Below are 22,753 nucleotides of genomic sequence, written 5' to 3' on the forward strand. Positions count from 1 at the left end.
TTTGGTTCAATCAGTTTATAAAACAGCACCCAAATCCCACCCACAAGACCTCTTGCCATTTTCTTAGCATATTGGCAATTTTTTTAATTTAAAGAACCCCAATCCAAATACTGAAATTTGGTTTGCACCTTAATAGCCCAACAATACAAGGCTAAATCTAAGCCAACTGGAGGAGCCAAAGTTAATTTCTTCATTACTCAGAATAACACAGTGGGCAGAATTAGGAACTTGAAAGATCCTAACGAAGAACTTGGCAACCTCAGATCCTCTCTCGCCCACAATCAGTTTGGAGCCACAGATTTAAAGTGACAAGTTTGACTTTGGGAGCGAAGAATATATCCCCGGGCCACCAAGTTTTCTTTACTTTCCAAAGCTTGACTTATTGGTCGCACAAACAAACAAAGACCCCAAGCAGAAGAAGCCAAAGAGTGTTATTATCAGCTACCTCATCAAGGCATCCGTTCGGATTTGTCATTGAGCATAAAGAAATAGGCCAAGTCCGTTTACCAATTGAAAATTTACATATAGAAATTCCAAAAGGAAACAATGAATCCACAGAGAATTCTACTGATTGCAATGCCAGATGATTAAACTTTTACAGCCTGTTATATTCACAATCCAACCAAATCCCATGAAACTAAAGCACCCACAAAAAGAACTTTACATGACCAACAAAATAAGCAGCACCTGAGGTAGTTCCCCTTTTTCTGTGCAGCTTCCTTAGACCATCTCAATACTTTGGGCCCTTAATGTGCACTGCTGGTTGGTAGAGAAGCTCTATCCTCGCCTATCTCATCCTTCTCACCATCTTTTACAGCCAATACAATTAATACTATCAGAAATGGGTAGCTGATGGTGGTAAGTGACCAGTTCACTATCAGCTGTGATAGCAATGGCGTCTTATGTGTGTCTACCTGCCAAGCCACTGCTGCTCCTGCACTCTGCACACCCTTGTAGAATCCACTATACCTGGCATTATCAAAGACCAAATAGCACCAATAAGCACAAAATGCAGCTTGAAGAATCCCAAAGAAACATTATCCAAAACTCAAATTCAGATGTGATTCAAGCATAGCAAATTCTACTCGATTAAACAGCTCATTTCAAATCTAATTCTGTGTTGGAACTGTGGCAATTGAAGCCAATGTGGCATATCAGCAAGACATCAACTAAATTCAGCTGTCAGATGTGATTCAAGCATAGAAAGCTTTACTCATTTAAACAGCTCATTTCAAATCTAATTCTGTGTTCGGACAGTAGCAAGTGAAGCCAATTTAGCACATCAGCAAGACATCAAATAAATTCAATTCAGGCAACCTATCTTTCAAAAGACTCAAATAAGGTAGCCCTACGCTACTTGGTACAATTCCCAATCTCAAAACCAAATTCATCTTTTGTAATTTCAAACTGCCAAATACAAGCCAAGAAAAAGAGATGCACACAGTTGTACTTCATGGACATTAAGTAGAAAATATCCACCAACAGATAAAGGGAATACTATTTCCATCCAAATAACAACAAAATGAAAGCATGAATGTACCAAACCATGACATTACTGGTACCAATCCTTTTAGTCCCAATCAAGAACACTATCAACAAGAAAACCTTCAAACTGAACCGAAAAAAGGGGGGAAAAAAAGGAAAACCAATACCTGCTAAGAGTCTGAGTATCATCAGCCAGTGCTCCAATCACCCAATAACACAAGCTCTGAAACATGGCGTCCAACAAACCATAGCAGAAGTAGAGCACAAACGGCCCAGCGAACCGCCTTCCACCCTTAAAATCCAGCAACTCTGGCTTGTTATCCAAAGAATACTGCAACTGCTTCGCGAGCCCACCGGCCCAAATCGCCGTCCCCATGATCGCCACAATCCCGACTCCAACAAATCCCCTGGTCCTCCTACTCTTAAAACTGAAATCCAGCACGTACCCAATTGCAACAGACCCCAACATCTGAGCCCCCCAGTAGAACACATTGTTCAATCCCCTGGTCCTCAGAGTGAACAACAACCCATTCACATTGTTAAACTGGTAGCTGTAGAAGAAATTGCTAGCCCATGCCGCAGGGACAATCATCAACATCTTCCAATTCATGAACAATTTCAGAACCTCCGCGGCTTCCTTCGACGGATTCGAGTACTTAACCATCGTCGGGTGACTGCCGTCGTCGCGAATTACGCCGTTGGGAGGAAGAATACTGAGGCTGAGGAGCGCTCCCAGCGACATGAACGCCATGAAACCAACGTAAGTACCATCGTTCACAGAGGGGGCGGTTCGATGGTAGTTGAGAATGAAGGGAATCAAGCCACCAATGACACCGCCCAAGTTGAATATGCTCCAGAAAACAGAGATGTAGGTGCCTTTCATGCCGGAAGGCGGGTAAGAGGTCATGATGGCGCCCTGGCCAGCCCAGAGGAGACCGGCGCCGACGCCGAGGACCGCGCCGGCGACGACTGCGAAAGCCTGCTCCTTGTGGTGGTTGTAGTAGAGGAAGGAGCCGGCGTAGAGGACGTAAGTGGAGCAGCCGGCGAAGAGGGTGAGGTGGGGGCCGAGGACGTTGTAGATTCCACCACCGAGGACGCCGAAAACGGCGAAGGTGGTGTAGAGGGCAGTATTGGCGTTGTTGGCAGCGGTGTGGTCGACCTGGCCACCACCACCCATGCCGCTCAAGGCATTGAACATGCCCGGGCAGCAGAAACATACCAGGCCGATCAGAACCACCTGAGTTAACGGCGAGTTGTAGCGGAAGCCTCTGATTGTGGGGGTGGTGACACCCACCTTTAGATCAGTAGTCTTCTGGCCTGTTTCAGTGATCATGGTGGGAAGATGGGAAGAATAAGGATGGAAAGTAGGGATTGGGAGGGGGGGAGAGAGGAGCAGAAGGATAGAGAAAATGGTTTACATGAAGAGTGTGGTTTTTTTTTCTTTCTTTTTTTGTTAGGGATGTTAATGAATAGTAATGATAGAGTGCTCCCGGAGCACCTACTCCTTGATCTCAAGTCTCAAACATTGGATCTGACATGACGATCTCAACCATGGGATCTGTTAAGATCCAAAGGATATGATGAGGGGTTAAATCCTGAGTGCATATGGATTATTATTAGAATCAAAAAAATTAATGAGAAGGTGAGAGACCATAAAAATGATTTGTTGACTTTTGGTCTCTCCTTCTCCCTCTCTCATATGAACGCATAACTTGCTTATAAATTCATGCCACACATCTATTTTAAATCTCTTTGTCCGCATGCCTTTGATCCCATGTAAATGGGATGGCATGCAAGATAGACCATTGTTCATGATATAAGCATGAAAAAAAAAAAGTTGACAGAGCATCATCCATTCAGTTAATCCACGGTATCGGTAATGATCCATGAAAGATAAAAAAGAAGAAAGACGCATAATTAATAGAGCTCATCCATTCAGCTCATCCATGATATAGGCATGCAAGATGGGTCAGCAAAAAAAAAAACTTGCTAGAAAATCACACTTAGTTCATGTGTTTTTTTGGGAAATTTTGATTTTTTAAGCATTGAATATTTTTTTAATTGTAGACTGTTGATTTTTGAATCTTATAAAAACCTAACTTAGTGTTAAAATTGGACGATCCAAGAGTCTATTTCCACAAAATCAAGCATGTAGATCACATCTGTATGGTCAGATTTTAACAAAATAAGAACATTTTTTTACGAAACTCCATAAGCATGTGGTAGGCACAAAACAGCATCTAGCACCTATATATATATATATATACAAACAGGCCGAGCCTGGTCGCTGCCCAACCCATTTCGGGTCAAGCTTAGGCCTGATTTATAAGCCTAGCCGAACACAAATACCATGCCAAATCCATTTCCAATTCCAGTAGTTTTACTTCCTCCGACTCCTTGCAACTCCCATCAACACTGTTTTCCAAATGAAGCCTTAGCCAACATCCACTCGGTGGAATATGGTATTGGTGAAGCCGTCCGGAATTGGGATACCAAAAGAAACATCATCAAAATTATTGGGGGGAGATGGTAGTTATTGTTTCTAGGACGGCCCTTGACTAAGATATATTTAGTTGAGAGCTGATGAATTTTTGGGTTATTTATGACCAGCACCATTGGGAATGAATCTTCCAGAATCCTTGAATTTGAAGAGGAAAGAGTGGAACGTTTGAGGGGCACTTTTGTGATGCAACTTTGAGTTGGGGGGCTTCAATGAAATTATGAGATCCATGCAAGGGGGTAACTTCACTTAGGTTGTTGAAACTAAAAGAAATTCCTACCAATATAAACGGGAACCACCGTGTTGCTTTTAAACAGAAAAAACCAATGTTGTTAGGATCGGTGCGGATCGGCCTGTATCTGCCTTACATATAGTATCGCGATACAAACCTATTGAATCGGCTATTTTTTAATCAATTTAAACAATAATTTTTAAATATTATTTTTACTAATTTTAACTCATGTCACATTTCCAGTGACATGGAATATTTTTAATTATTTTTTGGCTAAATCAGAACGATACACTTGAGTATCGGTATCCTCCGATTCCCATACTGACAACATTGCAAAAAACTAAAGAGAATAGAACTCACAAGGTGGCTGCTACATCTGATTAAATGGGAATTGATGATATGGTGATGGCACACTCCATATTTGTACAGTAATCACATAATATGCAGCTTTGCTGCATGACATGCTTGGCAGTAGGGATGGCAGTGGACCGCGGGGAGGGGCGGGACACAAGGTCTCCACCTCCGCTCCTCAAAATCCTGCCTCCATCCCAGCACAGGTTTTGATTTTAACTTTCATCCCCGCCTCCATCCCAATTTCGATAAACGTTGAGATGGATGGTCAGCAGCAACAGCAGAGAGCTGGATAAAAAATGATCCCTCATGTATAAGACTGCAGACGGTTTGAAATGTGTCTTTTACCCTGGCAAAGATTGCTAATCAGAAAAGAGCAATAAAAATTATTAAATGTAAAACATTGAGCCTTTTATGCGTGAACTCCATTTTTTTTTTTGCAGACCCCCACTAGTTATACAACCATACCATTGGGTTTTGAACTTGCAACGTTCTAACACAAAGCTACTCCTATCAGACAAGCGGAGCCCTCTCAATGAAAGTGAACTCCATTTAGGCTTTGTTTGAGAGCCGAACTTGAGAGGGAGAAGAGTGGAGACAGGAGCATAGTTAGCAACTTGTTGAACTCCATAAAAAATAACAAAGTGTCTAAACTCCGCTCTGAACTCCTCTCCTCTCCCACAACTACACAAAAACAACCAGTGGAGACAAGGTGGAGATCTCAAAAATTCCCTCTCTGCTTCTCACACTGACTTCCAAACGCAGACTTATTCTTTCTCCATGAGAGCATAAATAATTTTCTTTATGGCGCATTTGGAAGCAAGAAAAATTCTCACAGGAAAAGAAAATTTTGCGTATGAGAAGTTTTGATATGATACTTTTTGTCAATGAAAATATTTCACTTGTTTATGCAGCATGAGAAAAACAGAATAGAAAATGGAAAAGGAGATGGAGGGGGAGGGGTTCAATCAGACTTCAAGCAAGATGAACTCATGGCCAATGGAAGCCTTGACAATGCCTCTTCACAAAGAAGATGAGAGATCAGTGTTGAATTAGTCACAGAGATACAATATAACAGTTGGCACAAATTGTTGATTGGGCAATTTCAATCCAAGATTGGGCGATTTCGGGCTGGCAAAGATCGTTGAACATGATAAGAGCCCGGACTCCACTCTTACAGCAGGAACCATGGGTTACCTTGCTCCTGAATATCTTCAGTATGGAAAGGTAACAGAGAAAACAGATGTTTTCAGCTATGTGATGGTGGCACTTGAGGTTTCTTGTGGAAGGAGGCTTATCGAAATGAAACCTGAAAGTGGGTCAGTGATCTGTTTGATTGGGTGTGGGAATTGTATTGTGAAGGCAGGCTCCTGGAAGCCATAGATCGAGGCTGAAGGGTGAATTCAATTAGGAGCAGATGAGGAGAATGTTGCTGTTGGGCCTGAGTTGCACTCATCAGAATCATGTAGAGAGGCTGAGATAAGAGAAGTCCTGCAGATTCTCAATGGAGAAGGGCTGGTTACTGCTTTGCTGGTTGTCATTGAGAGAGAGAGAGACTTAAAAATGGTGTGGTGGGAGAGGAAAATGAAGATGGAGGAAGCTCTTGTTGTGGCAGCCCTTGAAATGAGCGGGTGATTGGTTACCCTAATGGAAAAAAAACTTTTAATAGGAAAAATTTCTCCACCACCCAAGGTGGAGGAATTTCTTCTATAAAAAACCACACTTTTTAGAAAACCTTTCGCACGATTGGAACGGTTGAGAAAAAATGTACTTTTTTAGAAAAAAATAACTTTTTCAATTGTTCCAAACGAGAGAAATTTTTTAAATGAAAGTTTTTCTAAAAGGTATGATTTTTTATAGAAAATGTTTCTCCACTTGAAGGGGGCGGACAAATGTTTCCTATCAAAAAAATTTTGGATTAGGACAACCATTCACCCACAATACACTTCATTCCATGAGCTGCCACAACAAAAGCTTCCCCCACCTTCATCTTCCTCCCACTGCCACCATTCTCTCTCTCTCTCTCTCTCTCTCTCTCTCTCTCTCTCTCTCTCTCTCTCTCTCTCTCTCTCTCTCTCTCTCATTTTTATCAAATTTTCAACTCTGTTTTCTCGTTCTACACAAACCAGTGAGAATTTTTCATTTAAAAAAGTTATCATATCAAACTTCTCATAGGCAAAGTTCTCCTTTCTTATGAGAATTTTTTTTTTGCTTCCAAATGTGCCCTTAAAGTTGAGGATATGAAACCTTGGTATACACTCCAACTCCAAGATCCCAAACTCCACCTGGGCTTTGGCCCGTTTGTGGACTAACCGAGATATCCAAGCAGCCAAGCAGATGGCTAAAACGAGAAAAGGACCACCACAATCAGCACGTATGTCTATTTCCTTTCCAACCAACTCATTCATAGACCTCTTTATTTCCCCAGCCTCCGGTGAGATATAGTCAGAAACCAGCAAATCCTTGTCGATTTCATGACACATGATTGAGTTAATAAAACTTCTAGATAGGTAATCCCCCGTGTAATCTGAATTATTATTGAAAGAAGCATTTTTTAGTGGCTTTGAAATGATGGGAGATTCTGGTGGCAATGTGCTATTACGTGGTATACATGCTAAAAATAATTCAAACAGTAATAGAAGCCTTGAAGGAGGGCACTAGTTTTCATATTTAAGGTTTGGTTGCATTCAAATGTGATTTGGAATCTCATGCAAATGAGAGAATGAATCTTATTTGCACAGCTAACCAAACGTGATTTGGAATCTCATGCAAATGAGAAACTGAGTGTGATTTGAAATCACATCTGATGTGAATCTCATGTGATTCCAAATCACATGGTGTAATGTGATTTGAAATTTTATGAAGTCATATTTGATTCCATCTCATGTGATTGTAGTCTAGTTACTTGCATATATGCGTTACAAAGTACACATGCTATTTACCTCATACATTACGATGTTCAACGCCACTATAGTCAGCAGATATCAAAAAATAAAAAACCACTGTAGTCAGTAAAACAACATTTGCATGACAGCAAAATCAAACTTTAAGTTATGGGAACCTATAAAAATTTCTAAAATTGACAGCAAAACAGATTATATAGCATTTAGAAGTGACTATAATACAGTAAACCCATTAGGAAAAAAAGGACAAGCAAACAAAATGAAACTGCTACAGTAGCAATCTATACCGAAATCGATCTACATATTCATATGCATACCTACATGAATCAGCAATTTCAAGCGCCAATGTAGCCAAGGCAGAAAAACAAGGGAAACTGAGCAAGAGCAACACAGAGCAAAAAGTAGTGATGCCAACTAGTATCCTTGTCATAACTTCTTGCAGGTGCAAACAACATCCGCTTCAATGTCTTCACCAATAGGACTCCCATGCACAAGCATGTCCACAGCATCACAACATAATACGAGTAACTCCAAGTAATTCTTGCAAGAACAGATAAAGATATGCCCACAAAAGCATATCCTCCATATGCAACAACATCCAACAAGGGGGCCTCACCACTCCCTAAGAAATATATGGAGGCCTTTAGTAGCAAAATCTGAAGAAACCAACCAATCAACCCCTTTGAGAACTGTACCGTAAGTGCTTCAGGACTAAATCTGCAAAAAAAAACATGATGGCACTAAGATACGCAAGAATACCTCCATCACAAAAACAAGACTCATAAAGTTCATTGCTCTTACTTTCCAACAAGGCCCATCGCAAAGCCGGCAAGAACCACATAAGTACCGAATGCCATGAGAGGAATGTAAAGATCGGGTGCATTGATATCGTAAATAGGAGGTTTATATGAAAGCCTTTCCCCCATCTGCTCCGCTATCCTTGTCCAATGACCCTGGATTGTGAACATGACAGGGACACCTTCAATTCATTCATAACACAAGATTTGGTCATGATTATTACACGCATGATAACTTACCCTGTGTAGGAAGGGAACAAGTATGACCTTCAATTTGTTCCTCACATATTGCTCATTTACCTGAAAGTAGTATTGTGGATCCGAAAAGTACTTGCTGATCTGAAAATCACACCTAAATATGTAAGTGAAGATAACCTACCTAAATGCATTGCATAAATAAATATAAATTCATATAGCAGACCATAAGAATCAGACATACATTGCTTTGCACATATTCAGAGCCAGAGCCCAAAATCCTTTCCCCATATGCACCCAAACCACTTTTTATGAGTCCTGGTCCAGCTCCATAGAACGGATTCCCAAATGGATTAGGTTGTTGAACATTTGCTGACTGCCTTTGTATGCCAGCCTGCCCGCCTAAATTGCCGTACATTTGTGCGTGATATGAGGAGCTTATCTACAAAAAAAAGATCAAAAGGAGAAATATCAGCAACATGTGTCAGATAATGGACTCATGGCTAACCAAGGATAAGCATCCAGAAAGGCTACTGCTTCGGGCAATGTGGACAAATAAAGTTAAACTGTGACTGAAATTGATTATTGATGTTTAGAACAGGAATACAAACATAAAAATAACTGAGAGAGAGAGAATACAGATTTATGGGTGAGAGTGGGAATAGGAATATCTCTGGCAGGGGGACTTACAGCAACCTTCAGAATAAAGAGGTTATGCTAGGTCTTTGGAGGCATTGTCTAAGAAAGATAGATGGATGATAGAGAAAGAGGTGGCAGTTTTAGGGGTGAGAATCAGATCAAAGAATAGCCCTCAATAAGGCAACGTGCACCAACCTTGAGAATAGAGTCGCTACAGTTTTGGAGGCAAAGTCTCTCATAGTGTTTTAGGCAAGGTGCTAGTGGTGGTGCCAATGTTAATGATAGAGGCAGAGGTACTGTATGTCATGGGCTAGTGAGCGTTCATGATGACACGGAGAAGTGTATGGTGCAAAGAAGAGACAGGAGGCAAGGGAGTGGGAGTTATAACAGTTTCTTTTTTAATATATAAAATCACGAAAATATGATTGCCATTTCACTGACTTTAAAAAATCATGGTTTTGTTAAAATGTAAACATGGAATATATATAATAAAACAATAATATAATATTTATTTATTTTATTGGTCTTTTTTACTTTTTTATTATTTTTCTTTTTGTAGTTCAAATTGAACTACATAGTCAAGATCTCTTTAGATCTTGACTAAGCCCATAGTTGTTGGACCCAGTCCCTCTTCCTTCTTGTATAAATAGGAGTGAACCCCTCCTTTGTAAATAATCCTTTTGAATGCTTCCTAAGCATTTTTATTATCAATAAATATTTATTTATTTCTTGTTGTGTTCTTTTTATACCCTTTTATGGGTTTGCTTAAAGTGTCATTATAGACATTCTTTTGGTGGATTCAAGTGCATTTGTGGAAGATCACCATTTAATTACATGGTATCAGAGCCACGGAGACCATAGATCTTGGAGTGCCTCCACCTCGATTTATGTGCCTTAGTTGCAAAAGGTGTTTCATCACTTTGTTCTTGGCTCAAAAAGATTTGTTTCAAGAAAGGAGGACTTGCGATACAAAGATTTCTTTCTTTCCTCTCTCTTACTCTCTTATCTACTCTTTTTTCTCTCCCTCTTCTCTCATCTACCTCTTTCTTAACCTTGTAAAAGATGGATGACAATGATAAGATCACCATCATACCCATGAAACTAAATGACATTATGTAACGTGCACTTCGATTATGAAGTACCACATTTGGAAAAAAGAATTATGAGGTATAGTGGATGGTTCCGATTCAGAATCTAAACTATCTCTTATCAAGAACAACAACAACTACGCCTTCATCCCAAAACAATTGGGGTCGGCGATATGAACCAAAAAAGAAAATCATTCTGGGTCTTCCGCATGAATCCTTCTCCTCCAATCATTTTTATCCAATGTCATGTCCTCGGTGAGGTTAAAAGCATTCATATCATTTCATATCATCTCCAACCAAGTCTTCTTAGGCCTACCCCGACCTCTTTTAACTAATATATTTCCCCATTTTTTCATCCTTCTAACTGAAGCATCATTAGGCCTTCGCCGAATATGTCCAAACCACCGTAAACAATTCTCTCTCATCTTATTTTCAATGGATGCAACGCCTACCTTCTTACGTATCTCCTCGTTTCGAATCTTATCTTTTATTGTATTTTCACACATCCAATCTAAGCATATGCATCTCAGCTACACTCATTTTTTGAATATGATGTCTCTTGGCAGCCCAACGTTCTGTACCATATAATAAAGCGAGCCTAATTGTCGTCCTATAAAACTTTTCTTTCAAACGCAATGGCATTCTACGATCGCACAACACTCAAGTTGCACTTTTCCATTTCATCCACCCAACCTTTATCCTAGGATTTACATCTCCATCAATTTCTTCATACTTTTGAATGATAGATCCCAAATATTTGAAAGTCATCCACCGGTATTTCTTGCTCACCAAGCTTCACTACACTCCCATCACTACTTCGTTGCTTACTAAACTGACATTCCATATATTTTGTCTTACTCTTACTCAACTTAAAATCTCTTTCTTCCAATGTTTGTCTCCATAATTCTAATTTAACATTAACCTCAGCTCGACTCATCAATCAAAACAATATCATCAGCAAACAACATACACCACGACACATTTCTTGAATTGATCTCGTAAGCTCATCCATCACTATAGCAAATAGGAAAGGGCTTAATGCAGATCCTTGATGTAACACAACCGTTATAGGAAAATTGGTTGTCACCCCTCCACAAGTGCGGACATTAGTTACTACTCCTTCGTGCATATCTTTAATTATACTAATGTACTTGAGAAAAACACCTTTCTTCATCATTGTCCATCAGAGATCATCCCTAGGTACACTATCGTATGCCTTCTCCAAATCAATAAAAACCATATGCAAATCTTTGTTCCTCTCTCTATATCTCTCAATAAGTTGTCTAAGAAGATGTATAGCTTCCATAGTTGATCTTTCAGGTATAAAACCAAATTGATTCTCCGATATCATGACAACCTTCGTCAACCTATACCCAATCACCCTCTCCCAAAGTTTTATAGTATGACTCATGAGTTTTATACCACGATAGATAGTGCAATCTTGTATATCACCCTTATTCTTATATAGAGGCACCAAAGTACTCTTCCTCCACTCATTAGGCATCTTATTTGTCCACCAAATCTTGTTAAAAAGATTTGTCAATGATTTTAAACCTTTCTCACCCAAGCATTAACCACTTACGAAAAGAAATGGAAAGAGTGGAGGATAGGGCATGCAAAAATTATAGCATGGCTAATTAATAGTGCAGACATTAAAAAAATGTTATATTCTTGCTAAGTTTGAGCACGATGATAAAGGTTAGAAATATCTTAAAAACATGTATTCCCTTAAAGATATTACACATGTGTGCAATTTACAAGATAAATTTCGAACAATTACTCAAAAAGACAAAATTATTAGAGAATATTACAATGAGTTGTCCGAACTTTGGGAAGAGTTGACTTTTCTTGAGCCCAAATGACATTGTGCCGAAGATATCGAGCTTCGCCAAAAAAAACTCGATATGGAGCATTTCTATCAGTTTGTGAATGGTCTAAGGCCAGAGTTTGAGTCCACCAAATCAACCCTTTTACATCGTAGAAAAAATCCTTTTATTGTTGATACTATAGAAGAGCTCACTATAGAGAAAAATAGACTTAGAAAAAGTACTTCAAAAGTTGATGATGACTCAGTTTTAACTGTGTCCAGACCAAGAAATCATACTCATACTTACAAGCCGCCTCATTTCAGAAAGCAAAATGATGACTTTGTCAAAAGAAAGGTCATTTGTCATTATTGTCATGAACCAGGGCATTATAGGCCCTAATGTCCAAAGTTAAAATGAAGAGAAGAAAAAAGGGTTGCATCTGTTGAATCTGAGTCAAAAGATCAAGATGCACTTGTATCTATGGCTCAATTGATGAAAATTCTTCAACCTCTTCGCAAAGGGGTATCCTCCTCAACTGGAGCGGTTGTTACATCATTTTCCAGACCAAGTAATTTTCCTTGGCTTTTAGATTTTAATGCTTCTTTTCACATGACCCCAAATGTCAATAGTTTATCCGAATGCCTTAAGAATAACTCAAGTGTGTCAAAAGTTTATGCAACCGATGGCACATCTCTTGAAATAAAAAGAATGCGATGTTTTGAAAATTTTTAAAAATATAAAAAAAAAAATTTATTCTAGTAGTTAGATAAATCTGTAAACTAAATTTGAATCTCTTATTTGTTTCACAAATATCTGACTATGGATGTAATATCTCATTCTCTTCTCATGGTTATTGGGTATAGGATCACCAGTCAGGGAAGTTGATTGGGGAAGGCATAGAGAAGGAAGACTCTATTACATGGACTTTTTGGAATTACCCAAGAATGCATTTTATTATAATCAGAAATTAGAATTGGATTTATGGCACAAAAGACTTTTTCATCCTCACATGTCTAAAATTCAATATTTTTCAAGTTTGAGAAAATTTTGTAATTCTGAAAGTTTTTCTTGTAAAGACTACATTCTTGGCAAAATAAAAAGATTATCATTTCTTAGTAGAACTTTTGTTTCTTCACGACCACTTGAGTTAATACATTCAGATGTTTGGAGCCCGGCACCAGTTATTTCCAAAGGTGGTTATGCATACTATGTTATCTTTGTTGATAATTTTTCTAGACATACTTGGATTTATTTTCTTAAACATAAATCTGAAGTTTTTGCTAACTTTCAAATATTTCATAAAATGGTTAAAAATAAGTTTCAAAATGATATTTTTATTTTTCGCACTGATTCAAGGAGAGAGTTTATATCCAAAGAATTCAAAGACTATCTCAATTTACATGGCATTACACATCAAAGATCATGTCCACACGCTCTACAACAGAATGGCCTAGCCAAATGTAAACATAGGCATATTATGAAAACTACTAGGACCTTTCTAATTGCAAATCAAGTTCCCAAGAATTTTTGGGTTGAAGCAGTCCCAATTACCACCTATCTCATCAATAGGATGTCATCTTCCTCGTTAAAGAATATAACTCCAATAGAAAAACTTGTCAATTTAGCTCCAGATTATTCTAAATTAAGAGTCTTTGGATGTTTTGTTTTTACCAACAAAAATGACAAGCTCTCTCCTCGTGCAATCCCATGTGCCTCTTTAAAATATGTTGATAATCAAAAAGGCTACAGGTGCTTTGACTTTCAAAATGAAAAATTATATGGGTCAAGAAATGTATCTTTTTTGAAAAAAGAAAGCCTCTTTGAATTCAAAAAATCCAAGGATGTCACTGAATATTCTTTTTTAATTGATCTTCCTTCAAAATCCAATGAATGTGATTACGAATGTGACTTTGACAATGATCAAAGTCCTGCTACTGTTGAAAATGATGATAATAGAGAGCAAATTCATAGGGATGTTAATCTACAATATTCAAGATGTAGAGAGTCAAATCTTTCATGTGCATTAGAAAAATACACCAAAGTTCCATCCATAAGGACGTCTAGAATTTCTAAACCTCTTGAAAATTTTGTATCTTACGAATCTTTTTCACCCACATATAGGGCAGTCATTACATTAATACAATCATATGTTGAATCATCATCCTATTCTCAAGCCAAAAATCATATAGAATGGATAGAAGGCACGAAAACAGAATTGGATGCATTAGAAAAGGCCAATACCTGGACTATCCAAGATATTCCTCTGGGTAAGAAACCTATAGGTTGTAGGTGGGTATACAAAGTTAAAACCAAAAGTAATGGAACCTTGGAAAGGTATAAGGCTCGAAGGTATAAGGCTCGCCTAGTGACAAAAAGATATGCTCAAGAGTATGACATTGATTATGAAGAAACATTCACTCTTGTGGCCCGTATGACCATTGTCAGAACCTTAATAGCTTTGGCCTTCATTAGAAAATGGTCTATCTTTCAATTGGATGTCAAAAATGCGTTTTTGAATGGGAATCTCACTGAAGAAGTATACATGGAAGCTCTGCCTAGTATTAGTATCCCTAAGAATAAGGCTCTTCATCTAGAAAAAGCTCTTTGTGGTCTTAAACAGACTCCAAAAGCCTGGTATGACAGATTTAGTCATGTTATAATTGATACTGGTTTTTAACCTTATTTAACTGACACTGCTTTGTTTATTAAGAAATCTGATGCAGACATCATTATTCTCCTTCTTTATGTGGATGATATGATCATCACCGGATGTGACAAACAAGGAGCTGCAAATATCAAATCTCTTCTTAAAACTCACTTTGAAATGACTGACTTGGGGGTGTTAAGATATTTTTTAGGCATTGAAGTTACTTATTTCTCTCGTGGGTATTTGATATCTCAATCTAAATTTGCTCTTGATATTATTTTCAGGTCTAAAATTACAAATGATAAGAAAGTAGACACTCAGAAAGTTGTCAACGTTAAAATGAAAATTGATGATGAAGAACTTGACGATCCTACTCCTTACAGACAGCTTATTGGATCTCTTTCTTATCTTTTCATCACTAGGCCAGATATAGCACATGTTGTTCACACTGCTATTCAGTTTTAGCATGCTCCCACCTCTGTGCATATGGGAGCAGTTTTGCAAATTATTAGATACGTAAAGTCCTCTCTTTCACGAGGACTCTTCTTGTCTGATTCATCATCTTTAAACTTAATTGCATATACTAATGCTGACTGGGGAGGTGATCCCAATAATAGGCACTCAACCACGGGTTTTTTTTTGTGTTCTTAGGTGAATCCTTGATTTCGTGGAGGTGCAAAAAGCAGCAAAAGGTCTCACTTTCCTCCACCGAAGCTAAATATAGAGTTATGGCAACTACCACTATGAAAGTTGTTTGGCTCAGACGATTGCTAACAGATACGAGAGCTGAAGCAACGCAAGCGTCAAAAATGTATCGTGACAACAAAAGTGTCATCTACATTGCAAGCAACCGGACGTTCCATGAGCCCACCAAACACGTTGAGATGAATTGTCACTATGTCAGAGAGGAGTACTTACATGGAACCATTGATCTGTCATATGTTACATCAGAGTATCAATTAGCATACTTCTTCACAAAGCCTCTCGCTATTCCCAGATTTCACTTTCTCTTAGACAAACTTTCGTTCATTGTACCGTAAGTTTGAGGGAGAGTGTTAAAATGTAAACATGTAATATATATATATATAATAACACAATAATATAATATATATTTATTTTATTCATCTTTTTTACTTTTTTATTATTTTCCTTTTTTGTAGTTCAAATTGAACTAACTCCGCCTGTGTAGTTATACACTGCCGGTCCCAAGCCCGGATAAAGGAGGAGGGTTGCGGTAGGCCTGTGACAGCCAGCATAAAAACTTTGTCATATCCTATGAAAATGAACCAATATGAGAATTTCGTTGGGGCGTTCCCTACTGAGCGACGCGCTGTACTCTCTAGGCCCGGAGGCAGTGATAAATGTGCAAGGGTTGCTAGGTCGTCGCCCAGAAGCGACGCGTCACACCGGCGCCCGGGTGTGGTGTCAAATAGGCAAGGGTTCCCTCACTTTGTTGGACGGGTGGGGGTAAAGAAGTTAGTCCAAGACCATAAAATTAGGTTAGCCACTTGGAACATAGGGTCTTTAACTGGTAAGTTGGTAGAGTTAGTAGATGTTATGTGTAGGAGAAAGATTGATATTTTATGTCTTCAAGAGACCAAATGGGTAGGTGAGAAAGCTAAAGTGATAGAACCTTGGGGATATAAGATTTGGTATACAGGAATAAATAGGAATAGGAATGGAGTAGGGATTGTTATGAGTCGTCAGTTTATAGATAATGTAGTTGAGGTCCGTAGGAAGGGTGATAGAATTTTACTTATTAAATTAGTATTAGGTACGGATATTATTAATATTATTAGTGTTTATGCACCTCAAGTAGGTTTAGATGATTCCATTAAGCATCAATTTTGGGAAGATTTAGATGGAGTAGTACAAGAGACATCTTATGGAGAAAAGCTTTTCATCGGCGGTGACCTTAATGGACATGTAGGCATTAGTAGGGATGGATTTGAGAATATCCATGGAGGCTATGGTATAGGAGAAAGAAATGAAAGTGGAGAAAGGATTTTAGATTTTTGTTTGTCCTATGATATGATCTTAGCAAACACTTGGTTTAGGAAGAGGGAGTCTCACCTAGTAACATTTAAAAGTGGGGTTAATACGAGTCAGATAGATTTTTTCCTACTTAGAAAGAGAGATAAGGGTTGTTGCATCGATTGTAAGGTTATACTAGGAGAAAGTGTAGCTACACAACATAGAGTCTTAATTTTAGATCTTAGAATTAGACAATGCCGCAAAAGGGATAGACATAGGATAGATCCTAGAATTAAGTGGTGGGCACTGAAAGGAGCTAAACAAGGAATGTTTGTAGAGCAGGTAGTTAAGGAAGTTGATTGGTGTCTCGAGGAGGATTCAGAATCAATGTGGAATAAGATAGCGGGTGGTATGAGAAAAGTAGCTAAGGAGGTATTGGGTGAGTCTAAAGGCGGTGCACCACTAGGTAAGGATACATCGTGGTGGAACGAGGATGTCAAATTAGCTATTAAGGTTAAAAGAGAGTGTTATAGAAATCTAAGTAAGAGTCGTGATAATGAGAATTTGAAGAAGTATATGTTAGCAAAGAAGGAAGCTAAAAAAGTTGTTCGAAACGCGAGGGCTAAGGTATATAAGGAGGTTTATGACAAGTTGGATACCAAAGAAGGCGAGAAGGATATTTATAGGCTTGCAAAGATGAGAGATAGGAAATCGAAGGATTTGGGTATGGTTAGATGTATCAAAGATGAAACGCAAAGGGTTTTAGTCAAAGATGAGGAGATTAAGGAGAGATGGAAAGATTATTTTGATAAGCTATTTAATGATAGTCATGCTCAAGATCTTGGAGACTTCTCCATTCCTTTTCATGAGATAAATCGTGACTTCATGCGCAAGATTCAAAAGAAAGAGATTGCAGAGGCTTTGAAGAAAATGAAATCAAGAAGGGCAGTTGGCCCAGATGGTATACCTATCGAGGCTTGGAAATGCTTGGGAGAGAAAGGTTTAGAATGGTTGACAAATCTTTTTAACTTGATTTGGCGAACAAATAAGATGCCTAATGAGTGGAGGAAGAGTACTTTGGTGCCTTTATATAAGAATAAGGGTGATATACAAGATTGCACAAACTATCGTGGTATAAAACTCATGAGTCATACTATGAAACTTTGGGAGAGGGTGATTGAGTCTAGGTTGAGGAAGGTTGTCATGATATCGGAGAATCAATTTGGTTTTATGCCTGGAGATCAACTATGGAAGCTATACATCTTCTTAGACAACTTATTGAAAGATATAGAAAGAGGAACAAAGATTTGCATATGGTTTTTATTGATTTAGAGAAGGCATACGATAGAGTACCTAGGGACGTTCTCTGGTGGACAATGATGAAGAAAGGTGTTTCTCTCAAGTACATTAGTATAATTAAAGATATGTATGAAGGAGTAGTAACCAATGTCCGCACTTGTGGAGGGGTGACAACCAATTTTCCGATAACGGTTGGGTTACATCAAGGATCTGCTTTAAGCCCTTTCCTATTTGCGATAGTGATGGATGAGCTTACGAGATCAATTCAAGAAAATGTACCGTGGTGTATGTTGTTTGCTGATGATATTGTTTTGATTGATGAGTCTAGAGCTGGGGTTAATGCTAAGTTAGAATTATGGAGACAGACATTGGAAGCTAGAGGTTTTAAGTTGAGTAAGAGTAAGACTGAATATATGGAATGTCGGTTTAGTAAGCAACGAAGTAGTGATGGGAGTGTAGTGAAGCTTGGTGAGCAAGATATACCGGTGAATGATTATTTCAAATATTTGGGATCCATCATTCAAAAGTATGGAGAAATTGATGGAGATGTAAATCATAGGATAAAGGTTGGGTGGATGAAATGGAAAAGTGCTACTGGAGTGCTGTGCGATCGTAGAATGCCATTGCGGTTGAAGGGAAAGTTTTATAGGACGACTATTAGACCCGCTTTACTATATGGTACGGAATGTTGGGCTGCCAAGAGACATCATATTCAAAAAATGAGTGTAGCTGAGATGCGGATGCTTAGATGGATGTGTGGAAATACAATAAAAGATAAGATTCGGAACGAAGAGATACGTAAGAAGGTAGGTGTTGCACCCATTGAAAATAAGATGCGAGAGAATCGTTTACGGTGGTTTGGACATATTCGGCGAAGGCCTAATGATGCTCCAGTTAGAAGGTTGGAGAAATGGGAAAATATATTAGTTAAAAGAGGTCGGGGTAGGCCTAGGAAGACTTGGATGGAGATGATAGGAAAGGATATGAATGCTTTGAACCTCACCGAGGACATGGCGTTGGATAGAAATGATTGGAGGAAAAGGATTCATGTGGAAGACCCAAAATGAATTTCTTTTTTGGTTCATATCGCTGACCCCAATTGTTTTGGGATGAAGGCGTAGTTGTTGTTGTTGTTGTAGTTCAAATTGAACTACATAGTCAAGATCTCTTTAGATCTTGACTAAGCCCATAGTCGTTGGACCTAGTCCAACGGCTACAAATAGAGTTGTTGGACTAGGTCCAACGACTCTATTGGAAGAGCTCTTCAAACCCTCTTCCTTCTTGTATAAATAGGGGTGAACCCCTCCTTTGTAAATAATCCTTTTGAATGCTTCTTAAGCATTTTTATTATCAATAAATATTTATTTATTTCTTGCTGTGTTCTTCCTTTTATACACTTTTATGGGTTTGCTTGAAGTGTCTTTATAGACATTCTTTTGATGGATTCAAGTGCATTTGTGGAAGACCACCATTTCATTAAAGGTTTTTCATTTAAACATCTGTTTTTTTTTCAATACATGATTACTTTTTGCAAATTCATTATTTCATGATTTTTAAGTCTGCCAAAAACATCCGAAAGTTTTCTCAAATATCAGAATATGCAGGAAATCTGTGGTGTTCTATGTGTTCCATTTTATATTTTTAGAGGAAATTAGACTAGTGCACTTCTTTATCTGAATCTATTAGAAAAAAGTACTCTTAACATTTCATATGTAAAAGCAGTATATTCATAAAATTTATGAGACTTCAAAATTTTCAAAAATCTCATTCTAGGGCTCCAAGTTTTAAGATACTTGAATCTTTTTAAGCACAATATAGAAATATTGTCACTCCTCTTTTGTAGGCAACCCCAAAGATCCATTGTGCAACACCACCCTCATCTGATCCTGGGTGTGACAGCCATGGTGCCATTTGCATGGATAGTGCCACCACTGCTGCACAAGGATTAAGGTTTCTGATGTTTCAACCAAAGATACAGCTTCTGAAATCAGTGTTGGCTATTTAAACCCCAGCAGTCTGTGTTCCGGATGCAACAACCTAATTTTAGGGTTTCAAATATCCAACCTACTTCAAATGCAGCATTTATGCATCAGAATCACATAAATACTGTGGGATTACAGCAGTAGTAAGGCCTAAGGAAAAGCAAGTTCTGTGGTTTTTGAAGTGCACAATTCATACAAATGAGGCATTTGTCCAGTTACAATTTATAGAAAACCATTTTACAAACTAAAAACCTTCTATTAAGAGGAGAAAATGTGGAGTACATGTCACAGGCATATTACACAAATCCTACAGTTTGTATCTAATCATTCATACAATCGACTACAACTAGGATCTAGCATTGTTAGATGGCTTCCAATTCAAGCAGTTAGCTCCAAGCATTTGGAATCAGATGTCAGAGAGATCGGTCTGTATTTGAGTCTATCCAGTCATTCATACAGTCCACTAGAAGTAGGATCTAGCATCATTAGATGGCTTCCAATTCATGAAGTTAGCTCCAAGCATTTAGAATCACAGGTCAGAGAGAACTGGCCTGAAATTTGATTCTCGACATGACATAAAACATTCAAGTGGGATTTACTGGTATAAATTGAAGAAATTAAAATAGACATGCAAGGTAAATCCTGCAATAAACCACCAACCCCAACTCCTAGCACCAAAAAGAAAAATGTCCCGCAAAAGAAAATCATAAACATTTAGGTAATGTAATGAATTTCTGGTTATTGTTATTAAATATATCCCAACGGTAGTTATATATATGATATATTTCGAATACACTGAGATAGCAATTGGAACCTTTCATTTGATTTTTCCTTTTTTTATCTTATTTATCATTTATCAGTGGGAGTCAACTCCATTGGTAGTTGATACCATCGACCCTAATGAATGGAGATATGAAGCAATCAGTACAATTTTCTTTCTTCTGACATTGTCATTGTATGCAATAATAATGGGTCCTCAATCCTACGGACTAAAGAATGATCAGGCCTACTTACAAGGAAAAGAAATGATCTACAATTCTGCACAAACTGTGCTTTTCCAGTTGAGAGCAAAAAAGAAGTACAATTTCTAGGTCATAATTTTCTTTATTAGAAAGACTAAAAATTATCTACCCACATCACTTCGATCCAAACCCTCGGTGAAAACCCGAATTTTGGCAGCACCCGTTGAAGATCAAAAACGCAAAATCAAAATGCATCGTCATAGAGATAGAAACAAGAAATCCAACAGAGAGAGGAAAAAGAAATCTAGGGAGAAAGAAAACAGTGAAACCCTAAAGCCGCAGAAAATACATACAAGCAACAAGAAGATAGACAAAAACTTCTTGACAAGAGACACTTCGATGCTTCATGGCAGCCCAAAACATGATCTCGATCACCAAAAATCACTAAAAAAAGGTAACGAGAAAGAACTCGTTTGTGTCATATATGGTTAGAGCACGCTTTAGCTCTCAATTAAACCCCAAAACAGTACTTTTTCTTTTTGTCGGAGTAATTAAGCGTATCATTCGAGAAAAAAAGATGGTAGTCTGAAACCCTAGCAAGCAAAGAATTTCCACAAATAAAAGAACAAGAAAAATGATGAGAAGGAAATAATTTACAGGGATCGGAGCGACGTATCACCAGAGAGAGAGAGAGAGAGAGAGAGAGAGAGAGTTCAAATCTTCGTTTCTAAGTTCAGAAAAAACGGACAAAGAGGCACTCGGAGTCTCAGATGAGGAAACGCAGATACGATCCCTGCCTTGGTTAATTGGGTTTGGAAGTGGATCAAATTTCCGGGTTGGATTCAAATTATTAACACCACTCAACAGGTATCCGACCCATCAGGAGGGTGTTCGCTTGCGCGGACAGCAGCGAACACAAACAGCGGATGGGATGCCTAGAACATGACGTCGTGCGTGTCCAGCAGGACATGTGTTCCACCCACCCCTCCTCCTGAAACAGTAGTGTCCAGGACAAAAACCAAAAAAACATAAAAAAAATAAAATAAAATAAAACTCGAGATGTTCAACACACCTCCACGCCGTGCCAGCTGTATCCAAACAAGCCTGTTCTAGACATCCCTGTCCGCACAATCGAACAGCCCCATAAGGTGCAATTGAATGCACCCAAGTAAATATCTGACTCTGACGCTGCTCAAAATCTCAAACTCAACCTACGTACTAAGATCGGATTGAAGTTACCAAAACAAATAAGGTCACCATTTTTATGCCTATACCCAGATATTCGGGTTCAGCCCGATCAGCAACCTATTTTACAGCCCTCCCTGGTTTTTTTTTTATATTTACACGGACAAACCGCCCTCAGGATCAGAGATCTAACCCTTCTGGCTCTGTCTGCTTTACTTACGGTCGTTGACCTGGCAGTGTAAAACTCCGTGAATTTATCCCTTGCCTCCAAGGAGTCGCCACGCTTTGGCTTGCGTAAGGCTAATGCACATGGAAATTGAACCTAGACCGACCCCATCCCATTAGGCCAAACCCCTTTGGGACACAGCCCTCGCTGCAGGTTGATGGTGCCAAACCCTTATTTTCATGAAATTTTATGTACATGCAGTTATTGGACATAACGCTATTCCTTGTCAAACCTGAGTCCATTTATAAGCTACCATTACTTCAGTTCGAATGCTCAAAAATGAGATTTGGCAGGCTTGCTTTGAGAATATATTTAAACTTAACTAGGATCCTACTATTAAGGAAGTCATCTTCAATTGGTTGAGATTTGGTACCGTTCCTGGAGCATGGCCACCACCCTTTTTAAAGGCTGTTGATTTTCAGGTTACTTCGTTTACAAGATTCAGCAAAGTACGCTTAGTTTATGCCTTATGTGATCACT

The 22,753-nt window shown here is 38.5% G+C and overlaps 2 protein-coding genes across 3 annotated transcripts; both read right to left on the reverse strand.

The window, feature by feature from the left end:
• Window positions 1-481: 481 nt before the first annotated feature.
• LOC149840063 (UNC93-like protein 1) lies at window positions 482-2,818 on the reverse strand. The gene is made up of 2 exons (XM_090004983.1): window positions 1,653-2,818; window positions 482-969 (listed from the first exon to the last, which is right to left on the reverse strand). The coding sequence occupies exons 1-2, from the start codon at window positions 2,816-2,818 to the stop codon at window positions 747-749; spliced, it is 1,389 nt and encodes a 462-aa protein (XP_089861109.1). The 3' UTR covers window positions 482-746.
• Window positions 2,819-7,647: 4,829 nt separating this feature from the next.
• LOC149840064 (uncharacterized) lies at window positions 7,648-21,644 on the reverse strand. 2 transcript variants are annotated; one of them, XM_090004333.1, is made up of 5 exons: window positions 21,542-21,644; window positions 8,708-8,905; window positions 8,509-8,607; window positions 8,273-8,424; window positions 7,648-8,188 (listed from the first exon to the last, which is right to left on the reverse strand). In XM_090004333.1, exons 2-5 carry the CDS (start codon window positions 8,879-8,881, stop codon window positions 7,807-7,809), a joined length of 807 nt encoding a protein of 268 aa, XP_089860459.1. In that variant the 5' UTR covers window positions 8,882-8,905; window positions 21,542-21,644; the 3' UTR covers window positions 7,648-7,806. The 2 variants fall into 2 exon arrangements, with proteins under 2 accessions (XP_089860459.1, XP_089860460.1); XM_090004334.1 differs by having other exon boundaries at window positions 21,520-21,624.
• Window positions 21,645-22,753: the final 1,109 nt, after the last annotated feature.

The sequence above is a fragment of the Nuphar pumila genome, chromosome 4, assembly GCF_984573655.1.
Source record: "Nuphar pumila chromosome 4, dmNupPumi1.hap1.1, whole genome shotgun sequence".
Taxonomy (NCBI): domain Eukaryota; kingdom Viridiplantae; phylum Streptophyta; class Magnoliopsida; order Nymphaeales; family Nymphaeaceae; genus Nuphar; species Nuphar pumila.